The following is an 18,591-nucleotide window of genomic DNA, read 5'->3' as shown; positions in this document are numbered from 1 at the left end:
AAAAATTTCAAAAATGGAAAAATAAAAATGAAAAAATTATGTCAAAGTAGGTTAACTTTTGGCATAGGCTGTGATCGTGTTTTATAACTTAATATTTGTTTATTTCTTAGGAATTATGTTGGAATATGAACAAAGTGGACAACTAAAGACCAAATCCATAGATCTGCTCGATCTCCATACCAGGTAAGTTAGCTATATAATGCAATATGTATTTCATATCCAAAATTGTGATTGGGAGACCCTGACATAGGATGGTGTGTGGATGAGCTGCATAAGCTACAGACAATGCATTACTAATAAAGTTGTTCCGGGGTATACTATTTCCTGTTTGTTTTGTTGAATTTTATTTGAATGTCTTGCTGAATGAGGAGGAAGTGGAAAAAGGATCATCAATCTTTCTTCTTCTTCTTCCCAAACCAACCTTATTTAAAAAGAAAAAAATATATACCTTTTAGTTTGGAAATCTGTTTTGATTCATAACATTTGTTGGAAACCTTTCCAAGAGGCATTATTGTCTTTTTAATTCTTATGAAAGTATAACTATTTTGACAACTGAGTTTTTCAAAGTCATCACTGTGAAACATCTCTGATTCATTTCCATTCCAAATATTCACTCTTATTCTGAAAGACTGTGTTTCTTGAGAGCTGGGACCATACCTCTGACACTCCCAGGACTCAACCTATAGTAGGTAATAAATGTTAGTTGAATGAATGGTCTCCTAGCTCAGTGCCTTGCACAAAACTGGAGCTCAGCATATGTTTATTTATGAACAGGAGGAGGATGCTTATCAGCTTTCACATTTCTGGGAAGCAGATGCTGAAACAGAAGTAGGTGGGTACAAGGTTACTGGGAAGTGACACCTGGGACAGATCAGAGGATGAGGCATGTCTGGGCAGGAGGAGACATCAACCTTGATGATGATGCAGGTTTGACAAGAGTCTCTCCATCCCGTGGGGGAGCTCGGAACAAAGCTTGCGGGTTTGAGGACCCCCTCACAGGGCAGAAGCGGCCAGGCTCTTGCGCGGCCCCCTTGCCTAGCCAGCGGCTGAGGGCTGTGGATAAGAGCAAGCCGTGGGCTCAGACACTAACATGGAAACTGAAAAAGCTGAAGCTGGAGGCCGTCAGCCAACTACCACCTCCTTCACGGCAGCTGGGCCCCAAGTCCTTTCTCGATACGCATTTGTGACATGTTTTGCAAAATGACCCTATTTTGGATGTTTTGTGGTATATATTAATATTTGTCTTGATTAATATTATTCTGGACTAGCAAAATTTACCATAATTGCTGTAGATTATTTGAATACTGGGGAAAACTTGAATCTGTACTTTTCACACCAGTTCTCTTTCAGGGAAATAATGTTATAGCCCATTAGAAATCTAATAATAATAATAATAGTAATTCCTTGAATGTTTGTTTTTGGTTAGGTACTTTCTCTTTCCCTAAAAATATTGCAAATCTAACCTTTCTGAGCCTCAGTTTCTTCATCACTAAAATAGTTGTGAAAACACGTTAAATTAGAGGGTTGTTATAGGATTAAACGACAGAACATATGTAAGGTGCAAAGTATAGTAGGAGTGGGCACATTAGGTATATGTTCATTTAAAAGAAAAAAGAAACAGGAAAAAAATAAATAAAAAGAGCTCTTGTTCAGAAGCAGTATGCACTTGGCCTTCTCAGGTAAGCAAATGAGAATCTTTGTACACCTTCCTCAGGAGAAGTCTCAGTTAATGGAAAGGCATTGGAGAGAACCCAAGCAGCTTTCATGTGTGACACAGTGCTCTTCAGTGATTTCTGTGATTTTTTTTCCCCCAGAAATCTCTTGGTAAAAATGATGGTGTTGTTGACATTATATAAATCTTATGCTTCATAAAGCTATATAATCCTTTATGTAATAAATGTATATGCAATTTTTGACATAGACAAAAATAACTTTTTTGTTCTTGGTGAATTTCAGTACAGATGTCAATGCCTTAGTAGAAGAGATAAAGAAAGCAGAACCTCTAATCACAGCTTCACGAGCAGACCAGGTCAAACTTTTAATACAGAGATTACAAAATAAACTCGGACAGTACAGCAACCACACATTCTATCTTTTTAAGGTAATGTCTATTTTAAAGATACTAAGTAGAACTTCAATGAATTAGTTGATGTTCTATTAATCTGAGGTAAAGTACAAATCATGTTTTCTCTTTCCCTCAGTTCCTCACACATTTTTGCTAAGACTAAGTCTTAATAAATGTTCGTTGAATGAATGAATGAAATTCAAAAATTTACTTCTTAACAGGTTCAATAAAGATTCGTACTAGTAACTTTAACTTTTCTTTATAATGATAAATCTAAAGGATAATCTAAGTTATTGAATAATTAAAAATTTTTTCCAGTTAGAGTAATATTAAGACATGTTTCATGGTGATCAGTATTTCAAATTTTCTGCTTCCATGTGAACTAAACTATATTTTAGCAAATTACTTATTGATATGGATTGCATAATAATTTTAATTCAATGAAAATATGCTTATTTTCCTCTATTATTTTGGTGACTAAAAACAAATGTAGTCATTTATTCAAGAACAGCCTTTATTTTTTCTTTATTATTTAACAAAATTTAATGATTTATTCTAGAATTGCTTTATATTACACTGATTTTATTTTTTATGACTTAAGTAGACTTATTATTAAATACTCAGCTTATTTTTGTCTGATGCAAAATATTCAGGCAATCTTCTGTATTCATCTGTTCCATTTACGAGAGGATGGTTATTCTTGTAGTAGTTCTTTGTCCAGCAGGTGTCACTATTTAACTTCAAATATGAGCTCTATAACGCATGACCTTGTAATTTATCCTCCAAAGGGAACATTTTTTGTAGTGAAAGAGGACACTATTAATAGTTACACTCTGGCAGTAGACATAACTGGGACCATCCCAGTCTAGCCAATCACTCTGTCTATAAACAGACGATCCAATTTAAGTATATTCATTCAATAAATATTACGCGTCCACTATGTGCTAGACAATGTAGGGATGGAAAGATAAATAACACGACGTATCCTGACTCTGAAGGAGCTTAAGATTCAAAAAGTAATGATACATTGTAAATCTGTATTTGAAACATTTAGTTTATTTCCTATATACACTGTTGATGAATATATACAAAACCATGTGTAATATGTGAAAGAAAATATAAATTAGTGCTATTTGGTATTTTATAGCCATAATCTATCTAAAGGTAAATTGCTGGAAAACACAGATCCTGTTATGTTTCTGTAATTAGTTGTAACCACCAAACGTGTTATTGGTCTTAATAATAGAAGGTCCGATGTATTTTTCTCATTTGTTCAGATATTTGATATTGTCCATTTATTATGTATAATTAAGAAACATTTGAGTGTCTTCATTGGTTTGCAGTTAAACTGAATGAACTGAAAAATTTTGTTTGAGTTTAAAATAAGTGGTGTTTTCTTTCATTGAAGGTTCTCAGAGCACATATACTGCCATTGACTAACGTTGCAATTAATAAATCAGGCTCATGGTAAGGTTCTCTGTTTATTTAAAACAGTTTATTAGACTTTATTTTTTAGAGCAGTTTTAGGTTCACAGAAAAACTGAGCAGAAAGTACAGAGGTTTCCTATAAAGCGTCTGCCTGGTACCCCTGCACACAGCTTCCCTCACCATCAGCGTCGCCCACCGAGACCTGCATCTGTTACAGTTGTAGCCGATATTGATAGCGACACATCATTATCACGAAAAGTTCATAGTTTACATTAGGGTTGACTCTTGGTTTTGTACATTCTACAGGTTGGCAAATGTATAATGACCTATATCCACTGTTGTGAGATCACACAGAGCAGTTTCACTGCCCTAAAATCCTCTGTGCTCTCGTTCTTTATTTCTATGTGTAAGTCTGTGTCTATTTCTATTCTTTATTTCTAACTTTTAATAATCAAGGGATAAAAGTTTTAAAATAAAAGTATACATGTAAGGAATACAACATGATGATTTGATATACATATACATAGTGAAATGATAACTACAATCAAGTTAATTAACATCTCATCTCCATAGTTACCATCTTTTGTGTGTGTGATGAGGGCACGTGAAATCTATTCTCTCAGCATACTTCCGGCATTCAGTACAGTATTATTAACTGTAGTTATCATGCCTGTACATTAGATCTCTAGGCTTATTCATTCTATGTAACTGCAACTTTGTACCCTTTGACCAATGTCTTCCCATTTCTCCTCCCCAGTCCCTGGTAACTACTGTTCTGCTCTCTGCTTCTGTGACTTCAACTTTGTTGTTGTTGTTTAGATTGCACATATAAGTGAGATCATATGGTATTTGTCCTTCTGTGTCTGGCTTATTTCACTTAGCATCATGTCCTTCAGGTTCATCCATTTGGTAGCAAATGGCAAGGATGTCCTTCTTTCTCATGGCCGAATAATATTTCATTGTAAACATATATATGCACTACATTTTCTTCACCTATTCATCCTTTGACAGATATTCAGGTTATTTCCATATCTCGGCTATAGTGAACAATGCTGCAGTGAACATAGGAGTGCAGGTATTGCTACGAGATCCTGATTTCATTTCCTTTGGATATATACCCAGAAATGAGATTGCTGGATCATATGGTAGTTCTATTTTGAATTTTTTTGGTAACCACCATACTCTGTTCCATAACGACCATACCAATTTACATTCCCCAAGATGCTAGGAGACAAATGCCTAGAAGAGAACCACAGATATACTGCCTTGTCAGCCTTCCTGTTTAATTGGGTGTAGATCAGAATTAGTTTCACCTTTTATCATAACCACTTGACATTAAGACTGGTTTTTCAATTTTGTGCATTTCTTTCTGTGCTTGGGAAATATTTTTCCTAATGGAGTATTTAAGGAATAACTAAGATACTCTTAATTTAAGCTATTAGAGGTCAATATATTGATACTAACAATTCCTATAGTAGAATAGGCACATTAAAAGATTGTTAAATATTAAACAAATATTTATTGAACGCTTAGTGTGTCAGTCATGTTCCAGGACCTAGGGATGATGGTGGTAAACCAGGCGGGTAGAAGAACTAGCATGTATGAAAGAAACAATACAGTTCTTCAGAGACTAGTGGGAAGGGGAATGTGGCTGATCAGGGTGTGCTTTTGGGAGAAGTTGAGGTCCCAGGTGTAGCCAGGACTGCTGGCCTTGCAGACCACAAGCAAAGTTTGAATTTTCCTCTAAATCACTGGGAAGCCATCTGAGGAAGGTTAAACAAAATAAATCCAATTTTGGTGAGGGAAATAGATTTGTAAGGGACATGTGTGAGTCAAGCCCTATTAGAAGGTGGTTTTATTTGTCTGGGCAAGAGATGGAGACAATGGAGCTAGTGAGAAGTGACCATACTAGGGATGTATTCTGAGACTGGCCTAATAGAATTTACTGATAGATTGTGTGTGGGGTGTGAGGGAAAGAGAGGAATCAAAGGTGATGCTAAGACTTTATGGTCTGACCAATGGGAAGAATGATGTTATTTGTTGAGATATATTAGAGTTTCAGAAAATGTTACTGATTATTAACGTTAGTTAATGATATAACTATTTACATTGTAAGAACGATTATTGGAAGGATTACTCTTTATGTTATTTAGTGACTCCTTTTGGGGTTTGGGATAAAATTGGAAAGTTTCCAGATCAAAGGTTAGATATTGTTCCCAATTTGTTCTGCCTTCACAACTTCCATTGTAAAAAGCAAGGTAAATGGGGTTATAATTTTGCAGGCAAAAACAATGAGGTCTTTATTAACACATTGCTAGTTTCACCTTGTGATGTATTTATATTGCTTGTGTCAGCTTTATCACAGGAAGCTATGATCGGACATGCAAAGTCTGGGACACTGCCTCTGGAGAGGAACTTCACACCCTGGAGGGTCACAGGAATGTGGTTTATGCCATAGCATTCAACAATCCTTATGGGTAAAAAGACATTCACTTGTTCACTTATTCCTTATTAATCCATTCATTCTTTTATTCATGTCTCCCTCTATCTATTGGGGAAGGAAAAGAGGAAGGCAAAGAACTAAAAGTTATTGAGTGCCTGACATGTGCTTTGAAAACCTTTTAAATACCTTCTTCAGTGCTTAAAGGAGCTTTGGGATAGGTATTACTGGTTTCATATAACATATATAAAGTTCAAATACCCTTCCCAGGTTCACACAGTAGTAAAGAGGTGAGCAAGAGTTCAAGCTTTTGCAGGGCTGTCTCTCTGCCCTTGGGAGTTCTCTGACAGGAAGTTCCTGCTGATGTTTATAGCACTGGGCTGAACATATAAACTAATACTACTCAAAAATTAGAACTCTATTTTGTTATAGAGTTCACTGAAATAGATATGATTGCTTGTTATTTTATTTTATTTAAAAAAATTTTTATTTTATATTGGAGTATAGTTGATTTACTGGATAGGTTATTATTTTAAAAGTGAAATAAACTTCTGAGTAGATAGAGATCCATGTATTAATCTCTTCTCTTAATTCAGTATATCAAATACTGTGGTTGAATTTGTTTTCAAATTCCATATCTATTCTTTTTAAATCTTAGTGACAAAATTGCCACTGGGTCCTTTGATAAGACTTGTAAACTATGGAGTGTAGAAACTGGAAACTGTTACCATACCTTCAGGGGTCATACAGCAGAAATAGTGAGTATATTTATTTTATTATATTTTTATGTTGTCATTCTTTTTGTTTTTGTTTTGTTTTACTTTCCTCTTTTTTTCAGTAGAACTTATTTTTTAGAGCGGTTTTAGGTTGACAGGAAAATTGAGTAAAAAGTACAAAGATTTCTCACCTTTCCCCTCCGCAGCATGCTCCATTATCAGCATCCCCAACAGGGTGGTACATATATTACAATTGATGAACTTACACTGGCACATCACATCATTGTTATTTCTTTTTAGAATTCCATTGTAAAAGTAGTGGCTATACCTTTATAATTAAGTTTAAAGCCTATCTGATATTTTCAGTTCCTATATATCATGTATGGTGGTATTGATATAATTTATAAACTACTCTAGTCTTAATATCTTGCCGATGCTGTAAAAGACCCATATCCTGCTTTGACTAAGTAGACAAATAATGGGATAAGTATATGAGTACAATATCCAACCTGACTTTTTCTTTTTCACTGACTTGTCTTTAGAGGACTGACTTGATGAGGGTTGACGAAGTTCTTAAAATAGCCTTTAAAATAAGTTTTTTATATCATGTAAGATATCTAAGGTGATTGTTTTCTGGATATAATTAGAACTCAAATTTGCATAAATAGTTTGATACTCTAAATGGCTTTCACCATTGGGAAGCCCTTGTCTTTGGCCAATTCTGTGTTACGTCTTATTACAATTAGGGAGATAATTGGCACCCTATGGAGCAAGTGATAGCTTTTAAAAATAAACAGTCTAGTTATTTTAGGAATAAAAATTTATTTATATTCATCCTTCAAATTCATTGTATGTTCATCCAACAAGAGCTCATGCTATGTTCAAGGTACTTTGCTAAACACTGGGGATACTGCAGTTAGAAATTTTAACTGACCCTTTAACTGACCCTGAAGCACTGTCCTAAGCCCTTTACATATATTAGCTTAGTTGTCCCTCATAACAACCGTAAGGGGTAGATATTTCCCCACTTTACAGTTAAGGATGCTGAGGCTTAGAGACCTTAAGTAATTTGTCCAGGGTCATAAGAAAGACAGAATCTTCATTCTCATAGTGTGGCCATGTTTTCATACTCCCTTGGAATTTTGAAAAGGTTTCTTTATTTATAGTTCCTAGGAAGACATTTCGTATTTTTTGTAATCAACAACATCAATCCAATGAATATTTACTAAGTATTGACTGTGTGAAGCCCTGGCCTATGTGTGTGGGGTACCAAACAGAATCAGATGTAGTTCTTGGTCTCCCAGGGATTTTGCAGTTTTGTAGAGGGAGTACAGGTGTCCATGGATAAGTTTAAAGATGTGTTGTAGGTGGGCCAGAAGTTGGCGGAGAGTTCAGTGAGGGCACAGAGGGAGTGGCCAAGCCTACATGGCCAGGACTGGTATTCAGGAAAGACTCTGCAGAGAGGTGGCAGGTGTGTCCGAGGCAGAGGGAGCTGCAGCAGCAAATGCCCAGAGGAGGTGTGTAATCGTGGTTTGTGCTTAGAACTCAAGGGGCTCTGAGTGTCCAGAGCAGCGCTTCCCAGCCTTGCCTGCACAGAAGGTGCTCATACGGAGATGCACACACTGTGAAGAGCTCTGGGTGGCAGTAGAAACCACCGAACAATTGAAATTTCCCAAAGGGAAAGGTAGACTGTAGGGAGAAAACTGGTGGAATCTTGGGAAGATGGAGAAGAGAAAAATTTAAAAGATACAATAAAAGAGACAAGAAGTTAGAGAAGAAAAGCAGAGCACTATCAAAGCAGTCAAGAAGGAAGAAAATATCGAGAACCTCAGGAATGTTAAGTGAGATGACCAAGACCAACCAAGCCTCTCAATTGGACATTGATGTAGAGTGGTTCCAGTAGAGTTGAAGAGTGGAAGATGGGCAGTGAGTGATGGGAGACTATTTTTCCAAGGAATTTGGTTGTAAAGGGAAATAAAGGTAGTTAAAAAATGGATATGTAGAGTCAAGGGAGGATTTGTTTTCATGTGGGAAGAGCTCAAGAATACTTATAGGCCACTGGAAAGGATCTAGCTCCTTCTAGAGGGAAGGGAAAGTTGGTGGGCTCATCTCTCCTAGGTGTACAGGGAACATAGTGTCTTAAAATGGCAAAGTGATCCCTCTGAATCTGAGACTGGAGGAAAGGAAAGTGAGGGCCGGGGAGGAAGTTCTCAACTGATAGGTAAGTTTTTTCAGGGAAGTATTAGGAGGCCAAGTTACCTGCTGAGGAGGAATGAGTATGGGAGTGGAGGCAAAAATGGGGAATGGGAGAATATATTGAATCCGAGGCGTGTTAGACAAAATAGGGAAAGCTACTGAGGCCACAGCTGAGGACAGAAGACATGAATGAGCATCACTAGTATCTGCTATACTGTTTTCTTCAACTGCCTTGGTCGAGGGTAGGGCAGGCAAACGAGTGGATAAAATCCCAGATTGAGACAAGTTTTTAGGAGTTATATGAAGGGTGCAGGTGAAAAGACAGGGACTAGGAGTTTTGGGGATGCTGGCAGGAGTGATGCTTCCACGTGTCATTTGAATGGGGGATAATGGACCAGGAGAAAAGAGAGGGGTTTACATGAAATGGAAGGTATCCTATGGGAAGGTTGGAGGGGAGGCTTGGTAAGGAAGAGAGAAAGTGGAAGTATTGGGAAACTGTAACTAGAGACTGGTGTTTTGGTAGTGAATCTTCTAGAGAAGGTGACATCAAGGTAAGGGTGTTGCTATGGGAGTGACTATGAAAAGGAGTCCAGGATCGTGGGTCTGGGGGTATTGGATGGATGGCTCACACAAAGGCCACCTGGGACTCAGAACTGAGAATGTGAGCCAATAGCCAAAGTCCTAGGCAAGTGAGGGGGCATGATTGATAGGATGATGAACACAGCAACAAGGAAAATGGGAGCCAGAGGGATTTCCCTGGTGGTCCAGCAGTTAAGACTCCACACTTCCACTGCAGGGGGCACAGGTTCGATCCCTGGTTGGGCCACTAAGATCCCACATGCCCCGCGGCATGGCCGGAAAAAAAAAAAAAAATGGAAGCCAGATAACATGAATCTCAAAGGAGCTGGTCTTTGCTTTTGTTCTTGTTCTTCTATGGTCTGGAAGTGACTAAGGGGAGCCAGTGCCTCTCCAAGCCTGAGCTGGGTGATGTGGGAGAACAACAGCCTCTTCTCAAGAGGAGAATGCTTCAGGATCAACCTGCAGATAAACGGCTACTCGTATCTGGTATTTTGCTGCATATCTGTACAAAGAATTAGGCTGAATCTGCCGAGAGAGTCACATCTCCAAGCTTTTCTATATTAGAATTAACTATTTAAAACTCTATCTTTCTAAAATCTCTCTCATTTCATGTAATTCAGGTGTGTTTATCGTTTAATCCTCAAAGCACATTGGTGGCTACTGGAAGTATGGACACAACAGCCAAACTGTGGGACATTCAGAATGGAGAGGAAGTGTTCACTCTCGCAGTATGTTACTAATGTTAATAACATCAAGAGTTTTACATTTTCATTAGCTATTCCTTTGAGTAAGCCTTTTACTTGTGTTTTTTTTTAATAAATAAATTACTTAATTAATTCATTTTTATTTTTGGCTGCGTTGGGTCTTCGTTGCTGCGCGTGGGCTTTCTCTAGTTGTGGCCAGCGGGGACTACTCTTCGTTATGGTCTGTGGGCTTCTCATTGCGGTGGCTTCTCTTGTTGCAGAGCACGGGCTCTAGGTGTGCAGGCTTCAGTAGTTGTGGCACGCGGGCTTCTGTAGTTGTGGCGCACGGGCTTAGTTGCTCTGTGGCATGTGGGATCTTCCCAGACCAGGGATCAAACCAGCGTCCCCTGCATTGGCAGGCGGATTCTTAACCACTGCACCACCAGGGAAGTCCGTTGTGTTTGTTTTTATTTGTATTTTTATTACAAAATGAACTCTAAGTTAAAAGATGTTTTTGAGCGATTGGTTTTCGGACTGTAGTAAAAGAGCGTTTCATCTGGTTTGATGACTATTCCCAAAGACTTAAATGGACATGCTAGGGAAGCCAGATGGGCTTTTTATTTTGACTAACTTCAGTCTGTAAGCAGCACCAAATATTGCTTAAAACCTATGGTCACCTACCTGGCTAAAAGCAAAGGAGATGGAGGCTGGCACCTTTTGGAAGAGGCAGAAGTTGAGGAACCTGCCAGAAGATTTCTTAAAGAAGCTCCCTTCTTTTCTAACCTCCAGTCTTAGAAGCCTCTGGTATTACAAAGTCTGAAGTATAAGGGGCAAGTGGCAGGAAGTGACAAGGCCAAGGGCACTGCCCGCAGAGTGGATGCTGGTGGTGTGTCTCGGCAGGGGCCCCTGTCTGTCGCCACCACACGTCTGTCCAGAACCATCCTATGTCTGCTACCCTCCACTTCTTCCCGCCTCAGCGAAAACTACCAAGCAAAAAAGCGTGATGCTCTGTGGCAATCAGTGGGAACAATTGGATGGGAAATCACATTATTTTATTCTTTCAGATTATAAATGGATTTTAAAAATAGGATCCATTTTCTAGAACTTTTTCTAGAAGTTCTCCTTCTAGAAAAAGTTAAAATGGACTAGCAAAAAAGAGGAAAATCAGTGTTTTTAACTAACACCAAGAGTTTTTCTTTATTAAATCAGAGAGCCTCATTTTATTCATGTAAGTATACTTTCCCTGATCTTCGTACTCATCACTTCTGTGTTTCACGCTTCTTCACTGCCTCTTCTTTCAGATAAATGCCTGAGAGCGTTGGAAGGTGCATGTCCTGCTCTACACGTGTCCTTTATTAAAATTAAATGGAGCTGAACATTAAAATTCTGAGCACATAAATGTATTTCAGCTTGTTTGCAGTCTCTCCCTATCCAGCCAGCCACTGATCTCTCTTCTCCCTATAGAGCTTTGCCTCTTTTAGCATTTTCTTTTAGACTATTATGTTATACATTTGTAGAAATCATTTCATCTACAGGTATGCATGATGATATCTGCTCTTTTTCTAGGGACACTCAGCTGAAATCATCTCTTTGTCCTTTAACACCTCAGGAAACAGAATCATCACGGGGTCTTTCGATCATACAGTTACAGTGTGGGATGCTGATACTGGAAGGTATTCTTGATTTTTAAGAATTTTTTTTAACCTGCATCAGAAGATTAAGAAGATAGTCTTTGTTATTTATCAGCTTAATGTTAAATCTATTAACTTTACCTTGGATTCCATAGGAATAAGGACACATTGAAAGCAAATTAATTCATTCTTTAATGATATTTCTGATCCACCAAAAATATATGCTTTCTTGGAATTCTGAGGAAATAATGCCAAACAGTAACATAAAAGGAGAATGTTAACAATAGCCTGGTTACACAGCTATTATTTATTCCATGTACTATGTAATCAAATTTCAATGGCTTGTCATTATGGTAGGCATGGGTATCATGAATAAATAAAATCATGGCTAATGATCCAAATTTAATTTTGTCCAAGAACTTCAATTTCCTTCCTAATTATTTTTGGTTCTAGTTGCTAAGAAGTTAACTAAATTAGTCTATTTTTGTTGGAAAACTCCACTCTTGGACTTGTCTGTGTTTTGATAGAGGGACCAATTATCAGGGGGACTGATCAACATGGTTGCAACAAGAAATGAGAGAGAAGGAAGGGTTCTCAGACGATTGATGGGTAGTTTCTGAACAACAAAGGGGTCCACCTATCTGGTGTAAAAATAGTTCTAGAATTTCAGATTACCTTTATTATTATTACTATTATTATTATTTTCTTTTTTTGTGGTATGCGGGCCTCTCACTATTGTGGCCTCTCCCGTTGTGGAGGACAGGCTCCGGACGCGCAGGCTCAGCGGCCATGGCTCACGGGCTTAGTTGCTCCGCAGCATGTGGGATCTTCCTGGACTGGGGCATGAACCCATGTCCCCTGCATCAGCAGGCAGACTCTCAGCCACTGCGCCACCAGGGAAGCCCACCTTTATTATTTTTCATCCATGCCTTTCTGAAGTGTTGTCTTAAGTAATGTTGTTATCTTGGGTTGTTTAAATTTTAAGTGTATTTTTTGCTGAAATGAAATTAGTAGCCTAGTTGACTCTTTTTGGAGCTACAGATAAGCCATCTTTCATTGGTCATCATAGATATTATTCTGTGAAAAGTAAAATTCAGACTCTTACACCAATGGCTTGAGATCCTTCTTTGTACACATTCTTGACTAAGGAATCTTTCACCCGTCTGAACCATTTCCATTTTGTAGGAAGGTGTATACCTTAATTGGACATTGTGCTGAGATCAGCAGTGCCTTGTTCAACTGGGATTGCTCTCTGATATTAACTGGCTCTATGGACAAAACCTGCATGGTGAGCTCAAGAAATATCTTTGCTTTATAATTCTTATGTCTGTATTTTATACTGGGTCAGGTATTCATTGCAACATTAACAAATTTTAAAGGTGCTATAAAATTAAGATATTAATTTATCAACAATTGGTAATTTTTAAATTTCAAGTTTCTGATCCTCCAAGTTTGAAGGAATTATGATGTAAAATAGTTTTAGTTTATTTAAATGTGTTGAAAGATCTTATTTTTTAAAAGATGCATTATTTTTGTTTAATGCCCCTCTATTCCTTTATTAAACTTCGATCAGAGTGAACTTCACGAAGTCTCAACACAATGCCTCCCTGCCTTTACGTTTCTGTTGCTAAGAGCTTATGTTCTAGAATTATTATTAAGCATATAGGTTATATACCAAATGTATTATAATCTTAATGTGCTTTTCATTTTATAGCATTGTAGTTTTAGATCAAGCTCTTTACCATTTGATGCCCTTTGCATGAAAAGATGATGCTTCCATTCCAATCAGAGAAGCATGCACTTTGAGATTTTTTTCCTAATGTAGTGGCAGATTTGTGCTACCCGTTATAAATGTCTGTCTTTGGTCTTCTCTGTGTCCAAAGTGTGCCTTGGTTAGATGATTGGCTGTGGTCTCCAGTCATGAATCAAGGTAAAATGAACAAACATGTGAAAATTATACACAGGATTTGCCACAGTTATTTAGCCAGCCATAAACATGTCGTAAAGACTACTTCTGGCCATCTTTGCACTTTAGATAGGAAGTCATAGTCTTTGTCATCTTCTTTTTTTAAAAAAATTGCAGCTGTGGGATGCTACAAATGGAAAATGTGTGGCAACATTAACAGGCCATGATGATGAAATACTAGACAGCTGTTTTGATTACACTGGAAAGCTTATTGCAACTGCTTCAGCTGATGGTAGGTAATCTGTTGGTACATTTAATTTATGGAGAGATTTATGTTTTGTTCGATAAACACGTGTGATTCTACACTATAGGTCATCTCCCTGGTGACCAGCCATGATAGAAACTACATGTGCCTCATCTCTATGATGTCCATGTATGTCAGTACACTATGTCTCTATCATATTCTTGATAATCACATGTGATGCTATAGAATGTCTGCATCACCTCCTTGACAACCACATATGATGTTAAACTAGATCTTCATCTCCTTGATAACTATATATATTGGTGTATCTTGGGTCATCTCCCCCTAAGGATCATGAATTATGCTACACTATGTTGTTCTCATCAGCTTGACTGCCACTGATGGTTCTATAACAAATCTGCATTGTCTCCTTTATAACATGTGCTGCTCTAACATGTCTAGTGAATCATCATGATGAACATATATAATGTGCTATACATCACTTTCTTGAACGCCACTTATGATTCTACACCATGTCTGTCTCATTTTATTGATAACCATGGTCTGATGCTACACTGTGTCTAATCATTGACATCACTGTATAGTTGTATACTTTGCATCATTTTCTTGACAACAACAAATGAAGTTATGCTATATCTACATCCTTTTAAAGTAAATATGTGTGTTATGCTATTGTTTATCTCACTGATGACACTATATGATGCCATAATATGTCTGTGTTGTTACCTTTACAACCACATATGATGCAGTGCTATATATGCAAAGTCTGTTTGGCAGACACATGTGATGCTATATTATGACTGCATTATCTCTTTTTTTAAACATCTTTATTGGAGTATAATTTCTTTACAATGGTGTGTTAGTTTCTGCTTTATAACAAAGTGAATCAGCTATACGTATACATATACCCCATATCTCTTCCCTCTTGTGTCTCCCTCCCACCATCCCTATCCCACCCTCCCTATCCCACCCCTCTTGGTGGTCACAAAGCACCGAGCTGCTCTCCCTGTGCTATGCGGCTGTTTCCCACTAGCTATCTATTTTACATTTGGTAGTATATATATGTCCATGCCACTCTCTCACTTCGTCCCAGCTTACCCTTCCCCCTCCCGTGTCCTCAAGTCCATTCTCTGCATCTGCTTCTTTATTCCTGTCCTGCCCCTAGGCTCTTCAGAACCTTTTTTTTTTTTTTTAGATTCCATATATATGTGTTAGCATAAGGTATTTGTTTTCCTTTTTCTGACTTACTTCACTCTGTATGACAGACTCTAGGTGCATTATCTCTTTGATAACTATGTATGATATTTAAAATAAGATTTTTCTCTGATAATCCCATATTATGAATGTCTGTGTGCATGTAATCTCCTTGAAAACTAAAGGTAATGCTATACCATGTCTATGTCATTTCCTTCACAATCATGTGGAGTGCTACCCTATTCTGCATTATCTCCTAGACAACTGTGTGTGATGATATAGCTTGTTTCATATCCATGATGGCCATGTATGGTGCTGCAATATATCTGTGTCACCTGTTGATAACCACATATGTTGCTACACTCTGTATGTGCCATCTCCCTGTAGTCCACAGGTGACTATACACTATGTCTCCATTATCTGCTTGCTGGTATGTATTATTGTACGATGTTACACTATGTCTTTTCATCTTCTTGAGAACCACACATCATGCTATACTATGGCTGCATTATCTCTTTGATATCCTCACACAGTACACACTGTGTCTACATCAACATTCTGACTACCATGTACGATCCTACATTTCATCTGGATCATCTTATCAATGCTCATGTATCATGTGACACTATGTCTATCTCCTTGATTCTAAACTATGTCCATGTCATCTTCTCATCAACAATGTAAGGCGCTATGCTGTGTCTAGGTCATCTCCCTGATGAACACATAGGATACTACACTCTATCTTCATCATTTTTCTGATGACCACATTTGATCCTAGACTATGTCTGTGCCATCTCCCTCATGACCATGCTTGATGCCAGCCTATGTCTACATCATCTCTGTGATAACCACAGGTGACACTATATCTGTGTCACCTCCTGTGAATGCATATCATGCTGCTCTATGACTGTGTCATTTCCCTGACAACATGAGCAAGCCTCCACTCTGTTTAAGTCACCTCTCTGATAATCACATATGATGCTACACATATGTTTAATTCTCTTAATGACCATATGTGACTTTACATTATGCTTGTGTAAATTCCTTAACAGCTCTTTAAGAAATTCTGGCAAAAATGGAATGCTTTTCCCAGGCATGATTTGTTCACCTGTTCTTTGCCTATATTTGCTCCTGGTAACTAACATACTTTTAAGTAGTTACTTTGTGTTATAATCAGTTGTAGAATTTTGCCAGTGATTCATTTTAATTACAGTCTTTATTATTGTCTCCCTTTTCAAAATTATATTTGCATGCTTCTTCTCTTACTCACTAGGACTTTTCAAAGGTGGTCCTTTAATCATACATACATGTCCTTTTTACATCCTGGAATATAAACACCCTGAATCTGGAGAATTTTATTTTTTAAACTATTTACTTTCTCATCTTCTCACAGATCTTTGCTTTTAAAAATCATCCCTTAACTATAATTAACCTGCCCTTTTCATTTTAAATATCATTCTCATTTATACAAAAAATCTATTCATTAAATATATATGGAGTACCTACTTTGTGCCAGGAATAGTTTTAGGAGCATAGGATATATCAATGAACAAAAGAGATGGGAATCTCTTTCCTCCTGGAGCTAAGTTGTAGATGGAGAGACAATAAATGATACTGTGCATGTGTTTTATATAGAATATTAGATTATATAGAATGTCAGGAGTTGGTCAGTGCTATGAGGGAAGAAACAAGCAGGGACAAGGGATCAGGATGCTGACGGATGGATGAGAATAATATATAAGCTTGATTCTTTTAGTTTTGTCCTTTCTATCTTCTGTTATTTTCCCTAGCAGTGATTCTTTCCTTGTTCGATAACACATTACTTCCAAAAAACTCTTTTTCTTTTCTTTGTTTTGTAAACCTCTTCTCATTCTGTCCTTCCTAAGTCTTGATGTTTAGAGCAATTTTTTTTTAATTTATCTCTGGTCTTTGCTCCTCATTCCCTTCTGAAAATTAGATCTCATTCAACAGAGTTAGTTGCCTGTGCAGCTACAATCTGTTTTTTTATATTTATCGCCTTTTTCATTTTCATTGGAATTACTCTCAAGGCTGAAATTTTTGGTGTCTTATTCATATTTCTATCTTATAAAAAACTACAATTTCAGGCTATATTATTTTTATGTTTTCTGAAGTTTAAAAATGCTTTTGTAAAATTTAATGTACTAATCTATACTGGATATTTTTGCCTTATAAAAAACTATTTTTAAAAAAATTTTCTCTATTTAAAAATTTTTAAAAAGATTTTATTTGTTTTATTAGTTATCTATTTTATACATATTAGTGTACATAGGACAATCCCAATCTCCCAGTTCATCCCACCACCACCTCCCCACCAACCCTGCTCTCCCCCCTTAGTGTCCATACATTTGTTCTCTACATCTGTGTCTCTATTTCTGCCTTGCAAACCAGTTCATCTGTACCATTTTTCTAGATTCTACATGTATACGTTAATATACGATATTTGTTTTTCTCTTTCTGATTTACTTCATTCTGTGTGACAGTCTCTAGGTCCATCCGTGTCTCTACAAATGACCTAATTTCATTCCTTTTTATGGCTGAGTAATATTCCATTGTATATATACACCACATCTTCTTTATCCATTCATCTATTGTTGGACATTTAGGTTGTTTCCATGTCCTGGCTATTGTGAATAGTGCTGCAATGAACATTGGGGTACATGACTCTCTTTGAATTATGGTTTTCTCAGGGTATATGCCCAGGATTGCTGGGTCATATGGTAGTTCTATTTTTAGTTTTTTAAGGAACCTCCATACTGTTCTCCATAGTGGCTGTATCAATTTACATTCCCACCAACAGTGCAAGAAGGTTCCCTTTTCTCCACATGTTCCATGTGCACTTGAGAAGAAAGTGTAATCTGCTGTTTTTGGATGGATCGTCTTATAAATATCAATTAAATCTATCTGGTCTGTTGTGTCATTTAAAGCTTGTGTTTCCTTATTAATTTTTGGTCTGGATGATCTGTCCATTGGTGTAAGTGAGGAGTTAAAGTCCCCCACTATTATTGTGTTACTGTCGATTTCTTCTTTTATCACTGTTAGCATTTCCCTTATGTATTGAGGTGCTCCTATGTTGGGTGCATATATATTTATAATTGTTCTATCTTCTTCTTGGTTTGATCCCTTGATCATTATGTAGTTTCCTTCCTTGTCTCTTGTAACATTATTTTAAAGTCTATTTTATCTGATATGCGTATTGCTACTCCAGCTTTCTTTTGATTTCCATTTGCATGGAGTAACTTTTTCCATCCCCTCACTTTCAGTCTGTATGTGTCCCTAGGTCTGAAGTGGGTCTTTTGTAGACAGCATATAGGTGGGTCTTTTTTTGTATCCATTCAGTGCACCTGTGTCTTTTGGTTGGCGCATTTAATCCATTCACATTTAAGGTAATTATCAATAATTATCGGTAATGGTAAGGTAATGTTCCTATTACCATTTTATTAATTGTTTTGGGGTTGTTTTTGTAGGTC

At 37.2% G+C, this 18,591-nt stretch overlaps 1 protein-coding gene across 1 annotated transcript in view; it reads left to right on the top strand.

Annotated features, from left to right (window-relative positions):
- DAW1 (dynein assembly factor with WD repeats 1) overlaps positions 1-18,591 on the top strand; it is a 36,723-nt gene that overhangs the window by 9,878 nt on the left and 8,254 nt on the right. The window contains exons 2-10 of the mRNA XM_060107075.1: positions 111-183; positions 1,957-2,101; positions 3,474-3,532; positions 5,848-5,970; positions 6,592-6,691; positions 10,045-10,152; positions 11,674-11,780; positions 12,924-13,026; positions 13,822-13,936. Of these exons, the coding sequence (XP_059963058.1) occupies positions 111-183; positions 1,957-2,101; positions 3,474-3,532; positions 5,848-5,970; positions 6,592-6,691; positions 10,045-10,152; positions 11,674-11,780; positions 12,924-13,026; positions 13,822-13,936 (933 nt within the window). The remainder of the gene's footprint in view (positions 1-110; positions 184-1,956; positions 2,102-3,473; positions 3,533-5,847; positions 5,971-6,591; positions 6,692-10,044; positions 10,153-11,673; positions 11,781-12,923; positions 13,027-13,821; positions 13,937-18,591) is intronic.

This window comes from Mesoplodon densirostris, chromosome 8 (assembly GCF_025265405.1).
Source record: "Mesoplodon densirostris isolate mMesDen1 chromosome 8, mMesDen1 primary haplotype, whole genome shotgun sequence".
Taxonomy (NCBI): Eukaryota; Metazoa; Chordata; class Mammalia; order Artiodactyla; family Ziphiidae; genus Mesoplodon; species Mesoplodon densirostris.
The sequence above is the reverse complement of the archived record's forward strand: the minus strand, read 5'-3'. Positions and strand labels throughout refer to the sequence as shown.